The 21,829-nt window shown below is 40.7% G+C and overlaps 4 protein-coding genes across 4 annotated transcripts; 3 read left to right on the top strand and 1 right to left on the bottom strand.

Moving 5' to 3' along the window:
• Window positions 1-180: 180 nt before the first annotated feature.
• On the top strand, window positions 181-2,085 carry LOC110059653 (uncharacterized). The gene has a single exon (XM_020766381.2). It carries the CDS (start codon window positions 308-310, stop codon window positions 1,919-1,921), a length of 1,614 nt encoding a protein of 537 aa, XP_020622040.1. The 5' UTR covers window positions 181-307; the 3' UTR covers window positions 1,922-2,085.
• Window positions 2,086-5,333: 3,248 nt separating this feature from the next.
• LOC149116968 (uncharacterized) lies at window positions 5,334-7,362 on the top strand. Its single transcript, XM_089282681.1, has one exon. It carries the CDS (start codon window positions 5,637-5,639, stop codon window positions 7,248-7,250), a length of 1,614 nt encoding a protein of 537 aa, XP_089138807.1. The 5' UTR covers window positions 5,334-5,636; the 3' UTR covers window positions 7,251-7,362.
• Window positions 7,363-11,326: 3,964 nt separating this feature from the next.
• LOC110059577 (uncharacterized) lies at window positions 11,327-14,043 on the top strand. The gene has a single exon (XM_020766295.2). The coding sequence runs from the start codon at window positions 11,380-11,382 to the stop codon at window positions 13,198-13,200; it is 1,821 nt and encodes a 606-aa protein (XP_020621954.2). The 5' UTR covers window positions 11,327-11,379; the 3' UTR covers window positions 13,201-14,043.
• Window positions 13,904-16,127, bottom strand: LOC149116967 (BTB/POZ domain-containing protein 6-like). The gene has a single exon (XM_089282680.1). It carries the CDS (start codon window positions 16,012-16,014, stop codon window positions 14,671-14,673), a length of 1,344 nt encoding a protein of 447 aa, XP_089138806.1. The 5' UTR covers window positions 16,015-16,127; the 3' UTR covers window positions 13,904-14,670.
• Window positions 16,128-21,829: the final 5,702 nt, after the last annotated feature.

Raw genomic sequence — 21,829 nt, 5'->3', positions numbered from 1 at the left:
ATTTTTTCTGGGCCAAACTTGCTTCCCTTGTGCGCTAGGGTATCAAAAAACGTTTAAGTCAACTGAAGGCGAAGTTTGGTAATTGTAAGGGTTTTCTCCCACGGCATTCAGATGATGGCTGACACATTCTTATACAGTTTCGTTTCCATTGCTAGCACCACGCTCATAGAACGCATCAGCTACAACAGAATAAGAGCTAGGACTTTATTTCACTTTACTCGCAATCCCTCCCAGTTTGCGCGACAGCAGAGATACGTAACAGGAATTCCACTGGATCTTATATCGGTCTTTCGAAAACAAACACATAATGGTTGGGAGCACCGCTTTCGCAGAAGTCTGTGGCCATATCATTTTCAGCTTTACGCGAAGTGTGGCCGAACACTACAACTTTGATGAAGCGGAACATACCTCAGATCTGTTTGGCTACAATCCTCTTGATGACAAAGGGACTGAGTGGTATTGCCAGCCTGTGGATGAGGTTATTTACCAAGAATACAGCAACAAGGAAGCAACATCACTCGATTATCTCGCGTCTAGCAATATCGGCGCCAGGTTTGTAGACGCAAGTTCGACAGAAGACAACGAAACAACACAGGAACCACCAGAAGATAGAGCAATGGCTTGGAAGCGGCTTAGACCACCGATGTGGCGCACAGTTTGGAATTCATTGCTGTTTGGATTTGTGATGTCCGTTTTGACTGCCGCAGTTGTTGGAATAGTCTCTATTCTCCTCTTCTACCTCTGCTATCAGACAAGGCTAAGTTGTGAAGGTAAACCCAAGGAATCGATCCCAATAAAGCTTCAATGGATTAGCACTATTACAGAAACTGTCTCTGCCTTTGTGATGTACTGCTGGTTTTTCCTTAACTCATTGTTCTTTTTTCGGCCGTTTCAAATATGGGGTCTAAAACTTAAAACGTTTCTGCTATGTCTACCTTTCTTCTGCTTGGATGCGGGCTATCGAATCGCCACTCAAGCCCTTGGAATCTCACATTCCAAGTTGTCAGCTACACAAACCCTTCCCTTAAACGTTTTGTTTTTGTCGTGTGTCTGTTTACAAGCGTACAACTTTTCCAAGCATTTTGTTAACGGCCCCAGTAGAAAACTGTTCAAGTTGTTCGTACTTTTTGCAATTCCGTGCATGTTAACATTTGTTCTTTCTCTTTTCGTACCCTTTGGCATTTACCCATTTTACAACAAACAAGACAAAACTGGCAGATTATTAATCGCGCTATTTTCACCTCTGATTGTCGTGCTTCTCAAAGGCATCTCACGTACTTGTGTCCAGCGGTTATGGAAGATAAGCCATCCTGGAACTTCATTCGTACTGTTGTCTCCGCTGTATTGTGGGTCAGCGGTATTGTTAAGGCTTTTACAAGTGGATTTAAGCAGATTGGAATCCGTTGCGTTGATTGGCGTAATCCATGGCATTGCTGAAGTCGTAGAACGCAGCACAATAGCTTTGATTGATCACATTTATAATCAGGTCTGGGAGAGAAGACTAGTTGCCTGGGGAGGTTTTCGTACTCCTCGTCGTGAGCGGCTTGCAGCAGATATCGCCATTATGAGCGTGGTGTACGAAGCAAGTGCTGTCATCTCTGCAAACGGCTTCTTGTACTTGTACCAATACTATTACACGGAGAACAATTCTCCTTTAGAGCTGCTGCTCTCTTTTGCCGCCACCACCTTAGTTCCCTTGGCTATTGAGTGGTTTTTTACAAGCCTATCGTTCGCGATTGAAACCCGTTACCTTAATATCCCTGTAATAGCTGTATGGCGCAAAAGATGGAGGAGACATATCCTGGTAGCGATAGTAAACTCAGTGGCCATCACTCTTTGGGCGAGCACATCTCTTGTGATTGCTGTAGAAGGACGTTTTATTGACGTGGCTAAATTCCACTGTCAAATGCCGTTCAGTTAATCAGTTTTAAATCGGAAAATCCAATCCAAGTTCCGACTCGATCCCTCCTTCGCCCCTTCGCTCCTTCGCTTCTTCGCGTCCTGTTAGACTTTTTGTAAATCCGCTGACCAATGCAAAAGTAAACTTTTAATCTGGTAATAAAGCTTGTTGTTTTCACAGTGGTAGCGAAGTGTTCAAGTCATTATATTCGACGCGAAGGTCACGATTTCCTCACAGAGTGAGTAGTTTAAATTTAAAATACGTCTGAATAGTAAGAATGGGGAAATGCAACAGAGAAACGGAAAAAGGAAAACTTTAATGTATTATTTCTGAGTTTTAAGGACTAGTACGTCTGAACAATAGAAATTTTTCTTGCATGTTTGCACTCGACCACTTGAGTTTTGAAACCTGAGTAATAATAATAACGCATAACGTAACGCATATAGCGTGGGGAATGTCACGTTTTTGATATGCAATCTTCATTGGCAGAAAAAGCAGTTTAATTTGATTTTCGTTTTAATAAAAGGAAGTTGATAATTAGCTTGTGCGTCCTGGTTTTACGCTTAGAAGAATAGGAAAGAAAATGAGAACACGCAGTACAGAGATTTATTACTTGATCACTCGTCCGGTACTGGCTTAGCTAAGTTAGCTTTGGTGATCAGATAGAAGCGGTACTTTCCTCGTGTTAACGTCTCGGACTAGGATTACGTCATGACCGTTTTAAACGGTGTCACATCTCCTTGTAGCTCCTTGTGTATTCTCTTTCTGTTGCGTTTTGCATCAGTATTTCTTACAGTCATGGGCTCCTGTGCCAGTGGGCTTTAACCTCATTCATAGCCTCTCTACTAGCTCGATACATCTTGTTATGTCATTGCTTGCTTATACGCCTATAGTTAATATTAAAGAAAGTGAAGACTGATCATCGCAGTTAATTTTCCAATTTAAGGAATTGGAAAGAAGAAGCCTGAAAAAATCAGGGTTTCAACGGGATTTGAAGCCCGTTGAAGCCCGTTGAAGTCCTGATTTTTTCAGGCTTCTTCTTTCCAATTCCTTAAATTGGAAAATTAACTGCGGTGATCAGTCTTCACTTTCATCTACTACCGCAGTTCATATATGAATTATTTCATATAAACTTCACATCATAGTTAATATTGTAACAATCTTTTTCATTTTAATAAACCAAAACTTGGTTTTCGAGGATGTTAACAATCCTCGGACTCATGTTGTTCACGTTAGTAGCTCGATAAATAAATGATATACGACATTCAGTTCAGTGACATCAAAATTGCCACTGTTTACAGACGATCCATTTTCCAAGTTTAATGGCTCATAGCCACTCTGATTGAGTTACGGTTACTACTTAGAATGATAGAAACTGATATTGGATTTCTCGTTTGTATTCGTTATTTTACCCGCGAGAAGAAATCTTGGACGAGTGTCGCCTTGTAGCGCTTGTGTGATCGTCCTTGGACACAGTAAGATGTGCCACAGTCCCATAAACGCCACGTTTGTTTTCGTTTTTAAGGTGAATGTACGAGTTTAAGTGGAATACGTAACATGTCCGTAGCGTAATGGTTGTCAAGTGAAGCGTTCTTTAGGTCTACGATCATGCAAATGCCATAACCTAAAGATCCAATATATTACCTAAGTATAGCTAAAGTCAGTTAGAAACTACATACTTGATAATTTTTCTTTGTATTTGGGAAATTTTGTTATATGCCTCAGAGGCACTGTCCAGAAAAGCTCAAAAAACTTTCCCAATTGCATCATAACCTGATGACGCACAGCTAACATGAGCTAACGCATGAATTATTAAATAGCGTTTTATAACATTGCCAACAAAACCAAGGAACCTGAGCCCGCGATATAGTAACATAATACTGGTCACGTGATACTGGTCAGCGTCAGCAGATACCTTGTTTTGACAGGTGTCACTTAGCCATAACATGGATGTTCAGTATCAAAGATGTACGCTGTCATGAACCAAGGGTGCAAGACTTGGTCGACTAATTCGCTGGAGTATGGCCGCCATGTTGCACGACGTCGTCGGATTCGTTGCGCGACGTCATCGTCGGATTCGGAGTCGTAGGGCGCACGCGATCTATGCCACTGGCCATGTTGACCATGAAAAACGGGTGGCATGCATGTGGTTCTTTCCCTATAGTTATGGTGCATGGCTTAGTGGACCTTCGGGCCGCCAGGGCTTTTGTACTACGCTGAAGGACAGAGAAAAGAGCAGGGAGTGGTCTAACATAGAAAAGACACAGAAAGCGATCATGGTCTGCAGAATCCTATAAGGGAGAGAAGAAAAGCAAAGCAAAACAAAGAGAAGCGAAGCGAAGCAAAACAGCGCCGCACTGCATCGCACTGCACTGCACCGCACCGCCACCGCCACCGCCACCGCAAAGCGACGTAACCCAATGCAACGCAGCGAACCAGCATATGAACCAAGTCAACCAACATAGGAACAAAGTGAACCAGCATGTAAACCAAGTGAACCAGCTTATAAGCCAAGTGAACCAGCATAATAACGGAGAGCCGAGTTTCTGTCGCTAAAAAAGAAGACCGGAGTTGGCTGTTGGAATGTAAGTACCGGCAAGCTAGCTCAAGTTGTAAAGAGGTTGTGAATGAAGATACAGAGTAGACAAGTTACGTAAGAAAGGATTTAGCAACACGTAGAGGGCGTTGTGATCAACAAATCATGATCACTGATGGAATGGAAGCCACTGCACCAAGCATGCTACGCCCGCATGGAAGATGCTGAGGAAGACTGGGTAGTGACTTATCTATGGTGGATAGCTCCATTTATCCAACTGAGTATTCAAAGAATTTCTATATTTCTTATTCAATCAGAAACTAAAACAAGTATAATTACAATCTTGTAAATTCTTTTAGTTGTTTACAGTAGTAGAAATAAACTGTTGTTGTTGTTGTTGTACTTCGACGGTTGCCACTCCATTAAACTCCACCGTGACACAATATAGGATGGGTCATATTGCTCTGAGCAACTTTGGTAACAAAAACCGCTGGTTAAGTCGATTTTATTATCGCCTACTAATTATCCTTCCAGCTATTGTTTTCGTGAAGCCCTTTAAGCAATGGTTTTAAAAACTACGCGAGGTAATTATTTCTGGGTATGGAAACGGGCGAGGATAAGAAGTTTACATGAAAGCAGAGTTTCGACAGGAGTCCAAATTTTCACTGCGTCGACAATTAGAAGTTTTCAAGTGGGGGAAGAATTAATCCTATAGAATTTAAACTCAAACAGGACTATATAACCCTTATAAATGATTTCGTTTTATTATCATATTTCTGAGATCAGTTTATTGATGCATTTTGTATAACTAAATGTCGAAATTTTAACTAAAAACAATACTTCCTGAGTAAAAATAATCAACTCCCTTGTAGTTTTAGATATTTTTGGTGGGCCAAACGTTCTTCCTTTGTTCGTTAGGGCATCAACAAAGCGTTTTGAAACAGGCATAGATATAGCAAACTGCATCAGACTACGCTCGGTAATTGTAAGTGTATTCTCCCACAGGATTTAGATGATGGCTGACACATTCTTGTACAGTTTCGTTTCCATTGCTAGCACCACGTTCATAGAACGCATCAGCTACTACAGAATTCTAAATTTATTTCACTTTAGCCACGCTGTGTCTCCATTTGCCCACAAACTTAATACCAATATCAATCTTCAATCGATCTTTCGAAAGAACTACGCAAGTGCTCAAGAATGGTTGGCAGCACCGCTTTCGCAGAAGTCTGTGGCCATATCATTTTCAGCTTTACGCGAAGTGTGGCCGAACACTACAACTTTGATGAAGCGGAGCGTACCTCAGATCTGTTTGGCTACAATCCTCTTGATGACAAAGGGACTGAGTGGTATTGCCAGCCTGTGGATGAGGTTATTTACCAAGAATACAGCAACAAGGAAGCAACATCACTTGATTATCTCGCGTCTAGCAATACTGGCGCCAGGTTTATAGACGCAAGCTCGACAGAAGACAACGAAACAACACAGGAACCACCAGAAGATAGAGCAATGGCTTGGAAGCGGCTCAGACCACCGATGTGGCGCACAGTTTGGAATTCATTGCTGTTTGGATTTCTGATGTCCATGTTGACTGCCGCCGTTGTTGGAATAGTCTGTGTTCTCCTCTACTATCTCTGTTATCAGACAAGGCTAAATTGTGAAGTCAAACCCAAAGAAGCGATCCCTCAAAACCTTCAATGGATTAGCACCATTACAGAAACTGTCTACGTCTTTATGGAATTCTGCTGGTTTTTCCTTAACTCATTGCTCTTTTTTCGGCCGTTTCAAATATGGGGTCTCAAGCTTAAAATTTTCTTGCTGTGTCTACTTTTCTCCTGTTTGGATGCAGCTTATCGAATTGCCACACAAGCCCTTGGAATCTCTCACTCCAAGTTGTCAACTACACAAAGAATTCCGCTAAACGTTTTGTTTTTCTCGTGTGTCTTTTTACAGGTGTATAACATTTCAAAGCATTTAGTTAACGGTCCCAGAAAAAAACTGCTCAAGCTATTGGTGCTTTTTGTAATCCCATGTATTTTTACATTTGTTGTTGCTCTTCTGGTAGCCTATTTCATCTACCCAGCTTACAACGAGCAAGACAAAGCTGGCAGATTATTTATAGCACTATTTAAACCTCTCATTGCAGTGTTTCTCAAAGGCATCTCTCGTATTTGTGTCCAGCGTTTGTGGAAGATAAGCCATCCGGGAACTTCATTCGTACTGTTGTCACCGCTGTATTGTGGGTCAGCGGTGTTGCTAAGGCTTTTACAAGTGGATCTAAGCAGTTTGGAATCCGTTGCGCCGATTGGCGTAATCCATGGCATGGCTGAAGTCGTAGAACGCAGCACAATAGCTTTGATTGATCACATTTATAATCAGGTCTGGGAAAGAAGGCTAGTAGTCTGGGGAGGTTTCCGTACTCCTCGTTGTGAGCGGCTTGCAGCAGATATCGCCATTATGAGCGTGGTGTACGAAGCAAGTGCTGTCATCTCCGTAAACGGCTTTTTGATTTTGTACCAATATTATTACAAGAGGGACAATTCTCTTTTAGAGCTGCTACAGTCTTTTGCGCTCAACACCTTAGTTCCCTTGGCTATTGAGTGGTTTTTCACAAGTGTGTCGCTCGCTATTGAAACCCGTTACCTTAATATCCCTGTAATAGCTGTATGGCGCAAAAGATGGAGGAGACATATCCTGGTAGCGATAGTAAACTCAGCGGTCATCACTCTTTGGGCCAGGACAACTCTTGTGATTGCTCTAGGTGGACGTTATGGGAAGGTGACTAAAGTCTACTGTCAAATGCCATTCAGTTAATCATTTTTTGCTCAGAAAATCGAAGTTGTAGGTATGGATGGGAGATTCGGACTCGATCCCTCCTTCGCTCCTTCGCTTCCTGTAAGACATTTTGTAAATCCGCTGACCAGTGTAAAAGGTTATTACAGTCGTAGTGAAGGTCAAGTTATTATATTCGACGCGGAGGTCACCATTTCCTTACAGAGCGAATACTTTAAATTTAAGGGGGTCTCACACCTTAAAAATAAATGAGTTTTCCAGGTCACGTGCTATGGTAGCTAATGAATAACTAGCTCCTATGTGTTAACAAGTAGTGTTCATTATGAACGCGATAACGTGGTAATAAATGGTTGGAGAAGCATGGAATTAAGTTCATCCTGTCCATAAAAAAGTTGTCCAGGAGACAAACCTCAGAAAACAGTGTTTTAAGGGGGGGTTTCTCGTGAAATTTTGAAAAAGTATACTAATATTAACTAATATTATCTATATTAACTAAATAACAAGGAAAAAATTTCATAAATTGCAATTTTTGGAGGTTTAAGACCTAGATGATTGTGTCCTTCACCAATGTTGAAAGTTTGACAACATTCGGTTAAAACCCAGTGTTGATATCGTGTTCGAGATAAATATGATCCGTCTATTTGGTCATTTTGAGAAATAAGGCTTCGGTCTCCGAGAGCCTAAATTAGCCCCGTGTGGGGGGGGGGGGGGGGGCGGGGGGCTAGAGGCAAGGGGAAGAGGTATATCGTAAGGTTTTATATAAATGTTCCATTGAATACCCGAGTAAACGCCAGTCATAAAAATGTTAATCAAGTGTAACGAGCGTATAAGATGGTAGTGGAAACAATGTTCAGGACCATGATGCAAAATTCCCATAAGGGCACATCTTTAAAGCTTTTCTGTAAAGTATCATTAAAATGTACTGAATTGAATCCATTTTGTGAATACTTTTAGAGTGTAAACAACGGTTGCTATGGGTGTTGCTATGTTGAAATATAGCTACCAGTGTACAGATTTCTTAATTTAAACGTAAATCGTAAATCAAGGAGTAATTAGAGGAAAATCGTTTCAAAATACGATTTGCAAAAGGACAGGGATGTTGAATCTTCATGTTCCGAAAAAATGGTTGTTTAGAGAAAAATTTATATCTGAGAGTAGAGGACCCCCTTAAAATACGTCTGAATAGTAAGAAAGGGGAAATGCAACAGAGAAACGGAAAAAGCAAAACGTTTATTTATTATTTCTCTGATTTTTGAGGAACAGTACGTCTAAACAATAGAAATTTGTTACGCATGTTTGCACTCGACTACTCGAGTTTTGAAACCTGAGTAATAATAATAACACATAACGTAACGCATATAGCGTGGGGAATGTCGCGTTTTTGATATGCAATCTTCATTGGTACAAAAGCAGTTTAACCTAATTTTTGTTTTAATAAAAGGAAGTTGATAATAAGCTTGTACGTCCTGGTTTTACGCTTAAAAGAATAGGAAAGAAAATGAGAACCCGTTGCACAGGGATTTTATTACTTGATCACTCGTCCGGTGCTAGCTTAGCTAAGTTAGCTTTGGTGATCAGATAGCAGCGGTACTTTCTTTGTGGTAACGTCTCGGACTAGGATTACGTCATGACCGTTTTAAACGGTGTCACATCTCCTTATTTTATAGCTCCTTGTGTATTCTCTTTCTGTTGCGTTTTGCATCAGTATTTCTCACAGTCATGGGCTCCTGTTTCTTAACAATGCCAGTGGGCTTTAACCTCATTCATAGCTTCTCTAGTTCGATACACCTTGTTATGTTATTGCTTCTTTATACGTCTATAGTTAATATTGTAACAATCTTTTTTTTGCATTTTAATAAACCAAAACTTGGTTTTCAACAATGTTAACAATCCTTGAACTCATGTTGTTCACGTTAGTAGCTCGATAAATAAATGATATAGGACAGTCAGTTCAGTGGCATTAAAAAATTGCCACTGTTTACAGACGATCCAGCTTTCAAGTTGAATGGCTCATAGCCACTCTGATTGAGTTACAGTTACTACTTAGAATGATAGAAACTGATATTGGATTTCTCTTTCGTATTCGATATTTTACCCGCGAGAAGAAATCTTGGACGAGTGTCGCCTTGTAGCGCTTGTGTGATCGTCCTTGGGCACAGTAAGAGGCATCACAGTCCTATAAACGCCACACGTTTATTTTCGTTTTTAAGGTGAATGCACGAGTTTAACAGGAAGTAACATGCCAGTAGCGTAATGGTTGTCATGTGAAGAGTTCTTTAGTTCTACGATCATGTAAATACCATAACCTGAACGTCCAATATATTACCTAAGTAAAGCTAAAGTGATTGGGAAATCATTTGGGAAATTTTTTTATATGCCTTAGAGGCACTGCCCAGAAAAGCTCAAAAAACTTTCCCAATTGCATCATAACTTGATGACACACAGCTAACATGAGCTAACGCATGAATTATTAAATATTGTTTTTTATATAATAATCAAATCAATACGCGCGCTCTGATTCGTCAATCAGCTATGGTTTATTGTGCCAGTAAACTCATGGAAATTTGGGGTGTCTTCTGAATTATTATATAAAAGCAATAGACCACAAGTCTTCTCGTGTTGTTCCGAAATCCCGCGTGGTTTATCAGCCTATAAACCATAAAAACTTGTGGTCTATTGCTTAAATAACATTGCCAACCAAAACAAGGAACCTGAGCCTAAACCTGAGCCCACGATATGGTCACGTAATACTGGTCACGTGATACTGGTCAGCGTCAGTGGATACCTCTTTTTGACAGGTGTCAGTTAACCATAACATGAATGTACAATATCAAAGACGTACGCTGTCATGAACCAAGACTGCAAGACTTGGTCGACTAATTCGCTGGAGTATGGCCGCCATGTTGCACGACTTCGTCGTCGGATTCATTGCGCGACGCCGGATTCGACATCGTCGGATTCGGAGTCGTAGGGCGCACGCGATCCATGCCGCTGGCCATGTTGACCATGAAAAAAGAGTTGCATTATGTGGTTCCGTTCTTATAGTTATAGTGCGTGGCTTAGTGGACCTTCGGGTCGCCAGGGCTGCGCTATTAAATTCACTAATAGGCTAAAGGACAAAGAAAAGAGCAGGGAATGGTCTAACATAGAAAAGACACACAGAAAACGATCATGGTCTGCAGAGTCCTATAAGGGAAAGAAGAAAAGCAAAGCAAAACAAAGAGAAGCGAAGCGAAGCAAAGCAGCAACGCACTGCACCACAAAGCACCGCTCCGCACCGCCACCGCCACCGCAAAGCAACGCAACCCAATGCAACGCAGCGAGTCCTCATATGAACCAAGTCAACCAACATGAACAAAGTGAACCAGCATGTGAACCAAGTGAACCAGCATATTAACAGAGAGCCGAGTTTCTGTCGCTAAAAAAGAAGACCGGAGTTGGCTGTTGGAATGTAAGTACCGGCAAGCTAGCTCAAGGTTGTAAAGGGGATGTGAATGTCAATGAACTTCTATTTCTTATTCAGTCAAAAACTAAAACAAGTACTCCGACGGTTGCCACTCCATCAACTCCATCGTGACACAATATAGGATGGGTCATGTTGCTCTGAGCAACTTTGGTAACAAAAACCGCTGGTTAAGTCGATTTTATTATCGACTACCAATTGTCCTTCCAGCTATTGTTTTCGTGAAGCTCTTTAAGCAATGATTATAAAAACTACGCGAGGTAATTATATCTGGGTTTGTGAACGGGCGAGGATAAGAAGTTTAAATGAAAGCAGAGTTTCGACAGGAGTCCAAATTTTTACTGCGTCGACAATTAGACGTTTTCAAGTGGTGGAAGAATTGATCCTATAGAATTTAAACTCAAACAGGACTATATAACCCTTATAAATGATTTCGTTTTATTAGCATATTTCTGAGATCAGTTTATTGATACATTTTGTAAGACTTAATGGCGAAATTTTAACTAAAAACAATACTTCCTGAGTAAAATAATCAACTCTCTTGTGGTTTTGGATACTTTTGGTGGGCCAAACGTGCTTCCTTTGTTCACTCGGGTATCAACAAAACATTTTGAAACAAACATAGATATGACAAACTGCATCACACAAAGTTCGGTAATTGTAAGTGTGTTCTCCCACAGGAATTAGATGATGGCTGACGCATTCTTACACAGTTTCGTTTCCTTTGCTGGCACCACGCTCATACAAAGCATCAGCTACAACAGAATTTTAAATTTATTTCACTTTAGTCACGCTTTGTGCCCATTTGCGCGAAAAAAGATACCCAGAAGGAACCCATACCAATCTTCAATCGATCTTTCGAAAACAGCTACGCAACTAATGGTTCGCAGAATGGTTGGAAGCACCGCTTTCGCAGAATTTTGTGGCCATATCATTTTCAGCTTCACGCGAAGTGTGGCCGAACACTACAATTTTGATGAAGCGGAGCATACCTCAGATCTGTTTGGCTACAATCCTCTTGATGACAAAGGGACTGAGTGGTATTGCCAGCCTGTGGATGAGGTTATTTTCCAAGAATACAGCAACAAAGAAACAACATCACTAGATTATCTCGCGTCTAGTAATATTGACGCCAGGTTTATAGACGCAAGCTCGACAGAAGACAAGGAAGAAACAACACAGGAACCGCCGGAAGATATAGCAATGGCCTGGAAGCGGCTTAGACCATCGATATGGCGCACAGTTTGGAATTCATTGCTGTTTGGATTTCTGATGTCCGTTTTGACTGCCGCCGTTGTTGGAATAATCTGTATTCTCCTCTACTATCTCTACTATCAGACAAGGCTAAATTGCGAAGGCAAACCCAAAGAAGCGATCCCCAAAAACCTTCAATGGATTAGCACCGTTACAGAAACTGTCTGTTCCTTCATGCTGTACTGCTGGTTTTTCCTTAACTCATTGTTCTTTTTTCGGCCGTTTCAAATATGGGGTCTGAAGCTTAAAATTTTCCTGCTAAGTTTGTCTTTCTACTGTTTGGCTGCAGGGTATCGAATTGCCATTCAATCCCTTGAAATCTCACATTCCAAGTTGTCAACTACACAAAGAATTCCGCTAAATGTTTTGTTTCTGTCATGTGTCTGTTTACAGGTGTACAATTTTTCCAAGCATTTAGTTAACGGTCCAAGAAAAAAACTGTTCAGGCTGTTCGTACTTTTTGGAGTCCCATGCATGTTGACATTTGTTGTTGCTCTTCTGGTAGCCTATTTTATCTATCCAGCTTACAGCGAGCAAGACAAAGCTGGCAGATTATTAATAGCACTATTTACACCTCTCATTGCAGTGTTTCTCAAAGGCATCTCTCGTATTTGTGTCCAGCGTTTGTGGAAGATAAGCCATCCGGGAACTTCATTCGTACTGTTGTCACCGCTGTATTGTGGGTCAGCGGTGTTGCTAAGGCTTTTACAAGTGGATCTAAGCAGTGTGGAATCCGTTGCGCTGATTGGCCTAATCCATGGCATGGCTGAAGTCGTAGAACGCAGCACAATAGCTTTGATTGATCACATTTATAATCAGGTCTGGGAGAGAAGACTAGTTGCCTGGGGAGGTTTTCGTTCTCCTCGTTGTGAGCGGCTTGCAGCAGATATCGCCATTATGAGCGTGGTGTATGAAGCAAGTGCTGTCATCTCTGCAAACGGCTTCTTGTACTTGTACCAATATTATTACACGGAGAACAATTCTCCCCAAGAGCTGCCGCAGTCTTTCGCACTCAACACCTTAGTGCCCTTGGCTATTGAGTGGTTTTTCACAAGCCTATCGTTTGCTATTGAAACCCGTTACCTTAATGCCCCTGTAATAGCTGTATGGCGCAAAAGATGGAGGAGACATATCCTGGTAGCTATAGTAAATTCAGTGGCCATCACCCTTTGGGTGAGCACAACTCTTGTAATTGCTGTAGAAGGACGTTTTAGTAACGTGACTAAAGTCCACTGCGAAGTGCCATTCAGCTAACCAGTTTTCAGTTGTGATTACCTCTGAGGTATAGAAACTGAATGACTGAAACACGCTTTAGCAAAGTTTCGTTCGAATCCGTCACTTTACCCACGAGAAGAAATGTTGAGTAAGTCTCATCTCACAGTCGCTTTTGGTACCGCTAATACGATCAAAGAGGGTTCCTGCTTACTACGGTTCCGGTGAACGACTGCGAGAAACACTGTAGACTTTCGGTTTTCAAGGTCAGCGCACGTGTTAACTAGCGAATTTATTTAAGAGGAATGAGTAGCACGTCATTATCGCAATGGCTACCTGTCCTACCTAACGTAAAATTTTCTGATACAGTAGTACATGCAGGGTTAAGCGGCTGGTTTGTCACCTGGGTCAAAGTTTGGTTCCCGCTGGGTGTTACTTGTGACAGCGATTGAAATGTGCAATTTGTATATAAGGTTTTTAGTGATGCAGTAAATGAGATGATTAATGAATATCGTTCCGCCGGTAGAATGAAATGTATTCCAAAAACACCCAATGTTACAACACCAGGTCAGCTGTTGACAATAAGATGTTAGCTATTCAAATGTCGTAACAATTCAGGGCCTCGTCATCCTGGCTTCGTTCATTTCACGGTAGTCGAGTAAGACTTCAGAATAATTTAAGCAATATTGTAAGGCAAGTGTGTTAACAGGCTATGTACGTTTAAAAACAAATTGGAATTGGATCATTTAACGAATAATAATTTTTTAATCAAGAGAAATGTCTAATACCTACCTAAATTTCACCTGTGTTTTTTTTTATACGAAAGTTCACATTGCAGACGTCTTTCGAAAAATAAGTAATAAAATAAAAACTATAAACAATAAATGATAAATTAATCGCGGACATTGTTAAACCCCCGACATTTTACCCTCGATCCTCAACAAAACCTACACTCTCATCTGGTGCTCCGCGAGAACGATACGATACGATAACTTTATCTATACATAGTTTTTCAGGTATTTCCATCAGTCTATTTATGACCTATCGAATACATCTAAGAAGATCCCCGAAATTCTATGCTTAGAGTAAAACTTTTCAGGCCAAGAGGTACAGTCCACTCTTGGTCGGCCTTATAGGAAGAACGAAGCGACTATAATACAGACGAAGGCGAACTGAAACTGGCATAACAGCTAGCGTCTTAATCTTACGGACGTGTCCACAGCACAGTCAATATTAATCATGCCATTTGGAGCTCCGTATTACAATGCCATTGGATAGAATCGAATACCACACATTTACTTTAACTCACTCGAGATTCACGTCTCCTAAAACGCATGAATTAACCGGAATATAGAAATTTTTTGTTTCCATCATATCTCCAGTTGAGTAAAAAGTTAAAGGACTTCTATCATTCATTTGACAAAGTTACAAACCTCACACTCCAACTCTACTCATCACTTGAATGAAAAACGGGACATTCCATTTAAGAAAGCACGTAACTGTGACTTATAGTTAGTTCAATGTGAATTCAAATTCACAAAATTGTCCTCTTTGAGAAGTTGTTCGTGCTCCTGTATCGGTCCCGTTGTAAAAGGCAAATGTTAGTTCAGAATGCTCCATAGTAAACGGGCAACCTTTCCCATACCAAGAAGGTGGACCACTGATGCGAGCTTCAAAACAGTATTTGGTATTTGCTTCTAAAATAATTGGAGACTCAAACACGATATCAAAGACGTGATAATCACCTCCTTCGCTCTGGATAAGTTCAGACAAAAAAGTGCCTGTTTTAGTTGTCAGAGCAACACCATTGGAATCAGTTACCTTGAGTGTCACTTCATATTCATTATTTTCGCTGCCAAAAAGACAAACGGAATGCATCTTTACACTTTTGCTTAACGAAAGTATTAGCAAATCACTGTCGCCGCCATAAGCTGAACCATAATGCCAACTTTTACAAAAGCTTCCAGATCCAAACCTACTCAATCGCTGACGTGAGCCGTATCTTTTAACTGCAGCAAAACCTGCTGGAACATTTAGCACAGAATTAAAATACTTCACCATGTCACATAACTCTTTCTTTGTCAGTACATCACAATCGAGGACAACATCGGCGAATTCCTTTTCTTTCATCACCGGGAAACGAATTGCCTTAACGACTCGTTCTCCAAGGATTCTTCTTTTCACAGGACCTTCTGCTGCTAAGCCTTGCTTTTCACATTCCTTTGAAGCCCAGCAATCGACCGCTTTGAATAATGCCACCTCTCTGACATTGAGCGAGTCTCTCTGGACTAATTCTTCTAGCACCGATTTCTCGATTGTCACGAAACCATCCGATTGCACAGCTTCGTCTGTCTGGTCATCGATCACTTCCCAACAATGATCGACCAGCTCTTTCTCTTCGTACTTCAGTGCGTCTGGCAATACATGGAACACGTTTGACGCATCCAAGTTTTTCTCAAGGTACTCCGTGCATTTGTCAGCGAGAGAAGGAAGCATGTATTTCTTGGCCAAATACAGGACTTGCATGATATTGTCCGCGTTCAAGTTCACTTCATCGCTGTACACGAAACGAAACAACTCATTCAGGCTTTTATAATCGCAATCAGAGATATCGATTGAATCTTTCTTCTCGGCCAATTCGCCGTAAAACATGGCATAAAATACTGGGCTGCTGATCGCCAACAAGATCTTGTGAGCTGGAATCTTCTTCATGCTTTCACTTCCGCCTCCAGAGTCTCGAACGACAAATTTCACATCACTCAAGAGCTCGTTGTTGAACATGAACTTGCATCTTTCTCTGATTGTACGTCTAGTTGTCGCACTCCAATGATCTCCACTAGTCTCATCGAGAGACATGATTGAACTATTAATTCTAAATTTTATAGTTCTCTACTAAGATCCCTTCGAGATGACTGTCTTTGGTGTACGATGGTGACAAACGTCACATGTATAAAAGGACCCCACATCGCGGGCTCATTTGGGCAACCCTAAAATAAGGAATCCGGAAACCGGAGTCCGGAGTCCGGAATGGGAAACCAGAATCCGGAATCCAGATATTATGAATGACGATAGAAATAATTCACTTCAGCAATGTTTAATAAATAATATAGGGAAAAATTATTTTGTTGTTATTTATTTTCTTTGCCTCAGTTTACTTCAACCACAAATTGTAAGTGTTAAAAAAATTCTTGACTATTCTGAACAACCCTAGCTTAGCGATACATCTGGCCCGGTTGTTCAAAAGCTGGATAGAGCTATCCATTGGGTAAATCACTATCAAGTCAGGGTTAGTGATTTTTCGGGTGGATAGAAATACCCATAGCCTGCATGCAGGCTCTAGTATCTGTCTCTAGTGTCTGAGCAGGCTTTAGTGTCTAGTGCCTTTTTGCGTTGGCATGTGAGCGAGTGCCTTCTCGCGGCTTCGCAACTCGCGCCCCCGGTCCAAACACGAGAGCTTGCTCGCAAGGACGCAGGCAAAGTTACCCATCTTTTGTTCAACCTGGCCCTGGTGAGAGCGCGGTTGTTGTCTACATCAAATTGCTCAGAGAAGACTAGTGAGTAGCACAATAGCAACAAGCTATTGCGATGAGTTTCTGGCAGTCTTTCAGCATCTTTTAACAACATGTGGTCCGATCCGTTCGTCAGGAGCTGCCACTGACGGAGACCCTGTTCTCTATGTCATTTTCTACCTTGTTGAGTATCTGCTAGACATAAAGGCCAAATTTACACCTCCGGTAAATTGCAGATCACTTATTAAACAAAATGGCAATTACAAGCAAGCTTATTTTAGACGCTCTGAGGGTGCTTGGAATCATACTACGACGCACTTTGCTTAGATTCTCATAATCATAGCCCTCACTAGAAATAACGTTTGCAATAATTTCAACAGACGGGGAATTTTTGTTTCAATAAAGGTCAAGTTTGAGGTCTTTTTTATTTGGCCTCTTACTTTTTTGCAGGCAAAAGCTATGCAAAATAATTTTCGCGTATTTGAAGAACTTGTTTTCTTTGATTTGTGGATTCCGGTTTCCGGTTTCCGGTTTCCGGTTTCTGGTTTCCGGATTGCGGATTCCAGATTCCAGATTCCGGATTCTGGTTTTCTAGTTTTAGGGTTGTTTCGTATCCATAACGGTCGTTCCATTTGAAAGAGAACGAGGGTCAGATAAAATTGTGAAAATTACTGTTTCTTCATTTGCTTTTTTTTTTAAGGCTTACTACACGCCGCTGTAGAGTTAGGTGACGTTTTTGATTAAGTTAGATTTAGAGATTCCCCCCTTTGAATACACGAAAGTCAACTTTTGCTCCGATGGGCTAAACTTAATTTAAAATGCGTTTTGAGATATTCCGTCAGTCTAAACTAACCTTTAATTAAACTAACCAGTCTAGGGTGTGTTCCTTTGGGGTGATCTGTATCAGGATCATTGATCATGGTACATCGAAGGAACATATGAATCCGTGACCAGAGTGGAGCCATCACCTGTTCCTTTGATGCACCATGATCTGAGTGATCTTGGATTACTGATCCTGATCCAGATCACCCCAAAGGAATGCACCTCTACATTACGTGAAATAAGCAATTTGGTAACATAGACTTTGCCTAGTTCCTAGGCCTCAATATTTCGCCGCGATCAATCGTTTTGGGTCACGTGGTCAAGGGCTCCGTGTATTTGGTCTGGGATACGTCACCGAAATCAATCTGACTGCGAAGGGCTGGGAGAAAGCCGTATAGGACATGGGCGAACATAAACTCACCAGCAAGAATGTCTGAAAGGATAGCTGCTTCAATCTGCAACAAAGGAAGGCCAATATTTCAATATACAGCTCTTGATCATTTATCGAGGAATTCCTAGTTGGACCATTTTTTTAAAAATCAAGTTTTACTCACAGTTTAAACAATATACATACAAATACAGTCACTTACCCTTCCTACGATACAACACGGCTACTTATACCACTTGCAATATAGCTAAAGCTACAGCAGAATAGACTATTTAAGATTAAGAAACATTTGAAAATGGTTCATTTATCGCTTAATTCCTAGTTGGACCATTTCTGAATCAAGAAAAAATTCTAATCTGCACGTAACTTTTTAAAATTATTTTTATAAGTTTTTAATTCTTAACTTAGTGAGAGCCCAGTGTAAACTGCTGGGTCACCAGTAATTGCGCTTTTACCCAAAGGCAATAAAGTTCAATTATTATTCATTATTGTATTAATATTTAAGTCGTATCCTTCCCACTCTCGTTGCCTTTGAATTTCACATTCAACGCTTCCTCTGGTCTTTTTACCGTTAGTGGTAACCTTAACCGTGCCTCTTAGTCTTATGTTATAGGCAAAGTCTGCATACGAACGAAGTGGCCTATAAGTCCGCACTTATCTCCGGTTTCTGTAGCATGAAACGACTAGGAGTATTAATTTCTACCTCCCCTGGATGGGATGCTAGTCCATCGCAGGGTTACCAGCAGCATTAAATTTGCCGGTACCCAGTTACACACCTGGGTAGAAAGAGGCACTACTGTGAGAGTTAAGTGTCTCGCCCAAGACCAAAACACAATGTCCCCCGACAGGACTCAAACCCGGACCTCTCGATCCGGAGGCGAGCGCACTAACCACTCCGCAGTCTTATGTTATAGTAGGATCTTACTGCCTCTTACTCTTGAAGTTATTTTACCTACACTCATTTTTACGGAAGGCTCTGAGAGGTCGTGCCGTTCGAAATATAGGAATTGATATCATAGTTGTTAAATTGTCAAATCGGTTCTGCGCTTACTCTCTTAAAGACGATCTTTGCTACTCTGTCTAATCTGCAAATTTTTCTTTCGCAACTTGAGGGAGCTACGTCATGGTGTGCGCGTCTTAAAAAGTTTGGCCTAAATTTTTCAGCTTCGTCGTTTGTAATCCGTGTCAATCTTCTCAATCTTAAACCATCCTTGCTCCTGACTGGTTTATTATTGTCTCTTTGGTGTTTTTCTATCTTAGTAAACGATTATTTTCAGGTTTCCTTCAATTTAAAGGTAATCAGTTTTGCACGTGGCCAAACTAATTCAAAACACAGTGACTGAGCTCCTTTAATTTAGAGCGTGCACGGCATTAAAATGTTCACGGCGCAAGTACCTTTACAACACGATGTCAAATTGTCTTCATTGTACAAGAGTGATCGTGAAGCAAGCCGAAACCTTCTTCTTACCGATGCAATATCAGAAAAGAACACTTCTTTTATATTGATTTAATTATTTGATATATAGACTTTAACAGGAACCTAAAATATTTTTGTAAATTATTACCAAGGTAAGTGCCTCAGTTCACCTGTTACTAGCTGCGGCCCTACCTTGAGAGGCTACCATTACTGAAAGACTGCCATGACGATTATGCGCCCTCTATCATCCATCGCGTTGTTAAAATCACAGTTGGCTTGCATCTTGTATCTGATTGGTCAGAATGGTAGCAGTCCAGTGTTCTCTGATTGGTTAGACGGTTCACTTTGTTAAGTTTGTAAAAGCAAAGTAAACATATTTAAGTTTGAAAACAAGAGCGAAACGGTTGGGGTACGAGCTCCAAATAAGTGAGCCAAAGACACAAGAAAAAGTCTATACAAGGAAACCAGTTTCAACCTATGGTAACTTCTTTAATATTCCTTGCTGTTAACAGCTACGGCTCTGGACAAGCTTTTATCATTTCCAGGAATTTTGGATTTGGGAAGAACTCATGATGCAAGTTAACTGAGCGTTTAATGAAATTAAGAATTCTCTTTAATTTCCGCGCGCTCTTTAAACACGAGAATTTCTGTAAGTAACTGACCTGACTATTTGTCTTAAAATCGCCATTTTAACAAATTTCCTTTCCACGCGACTTCAGCCTTCCCTCTGTTTAATTTGTTACTGGAAGGCCTAAATCCTGTCGCCTGCCTGTAAGGCTTGCGGTGCCTTTTATCTGACTTAGAAATGCTTCAACCTGAGTGCTGTTATGAACGCGGCCGCGTAATATAAATCGAGGCGAATCCCAAGCCGATTTCGTGTTGACAGGTGTAGAAATTCGAACGATGTGGAAATTTTCGGAAAACTATTTGACGAGCGGAGAGAACAAGAGAATTATTTCCGTAGCTATTATATTTCCCCTTGCATGTCTCTGTGTTACTTCCATTCCACGTTTTCCGCAATTTGCGAAAATAGGATTTTTAATACCTAATTGTGATGTGAAAAAATAACCCCCATTTGCCACCGATATTGTATTGACACCGCCAGTGATCTCTGCTTTATTAATTTTCTGAAGCTAAATTTGTGAAGCGAATAAAAGTTACTTTTCGGCGCCGCTTTCGCAAATTGCTACAGAACAATGTCTGATCCACTTAGGAAAGATTTACTGGATTAAATACGATTTTTACGGTTGCCGACTCGGTGCAAACAGAAGACAAAATTAATAAAATGGGGAAAAGAAGTCTTGCTGTGGACGATTCACTTAGCTATATGTTTGAGTGCGGATGCTGCCGTATTTGATCGAGTTATTCTATAATTTAGGTAGTGGTAAGTATAAAACACTAGGCGGAACCCTTTGGGAGGCTGGGCGAATCTTTACACGAAAGAAATAAGAAAGCTTTTTGGTTACATATATCTTTTAACGATTCACGCCTACAATAAAACGCTTCATTAGTGAGTCCACTCTCTATGCAAATTCATTGTCTTGGAATTAAATAGCTTTGCTTTGATTTTTTTTATCTGCTCACAGACCAAAAAGAAACAAATTTTGCCAAATATTCCACCGATGTTTTTCTACCCTTGAACTTAACGCCACCACGACGGTTTGCATTGTTACGGGAGAACTTCCATGGTGTAAAATGTCTTCCGGCAAAAGAAAACTGGAAGGAAATCAGTGCGTAAACAAACCTTTCTTCCAATTATTACTTCAGGAAATTGGAATTAGAAGCTCACACATCACTTGAGGAGGGAACAAAATTTACAAATAGTGTAATTTCGTTGTTTGAAAAAATTTGGTGGTTGATATGTGTTTACTTTCATTATCGGCACACATTCCTGGCAACATGGAAACATGGGTTATCGAAATATGCAAGTCACTGAGAAGTAGGCTCCATACATACGGCAAATGTTTTCTTTCACAAGGTCTTTTTCTGAAAAGCCATTCTTACGAGCAATTTTTACAACTAGGTAAAGATTATTTCCTTGTCCAAAAGCTGGCGTGCCATCATTTCAACTAAGAAAAGAAAACTTCATTGTTGGCGCGTATTTTATTCCAAGAAAACGAATGTAAAAATATCTTTGTGATTTTCTATACTTGTAACTGATATTGCACGATTCGTTTTCCTCGATGGTCGTTCATGTTCAACAAATAAAATGATTCGTGCTATTTTTGAATTGAGACGTACGTCTCCTCGTGTGGTAGATAATAAGGTAATCAAATTGTTCAATTTGGAAACAGAATTCGCACCTCGAAAATTGAAAGCACTTGAAATCTTCCACTGGAATGAATGCAATTGACGCGTTGAAGCAGGTGAAAAGTGCGCGAAGGTTTTAACTGTTCCCAAGACAGCAAGCTATGTTTGTGTTGATAAAACGGTGGCAAACAAGGAATCTTCAGCCGCGAATGATGAATCGAACTTTCTCTTTTTCACCGATTGTCGTATATTCAGTTTACTAAAACGAATGCCAAAAATGAGAGA

This window comes from Orbicella faveolata, unplaced genomic scaffold (assembly GCF_042242905.1).
Source record: "Orbicella faveolata isolate gen_17 unplaced genomic scaffold, um_ofav_v1 contig_12, whole genome shotgun sequence".
In the NCBI taxonomy this organism is placed as follows: domain Eukaryota; kingdom Metazoa; phylum Cnidaria; class Anthozoa; order Scleractinia; family Merulinidae; genus Orbicella; species Orbicella faveolata.
This window is presented reverse-complemented; position numbering and strand designations above follow the sequence as displayed.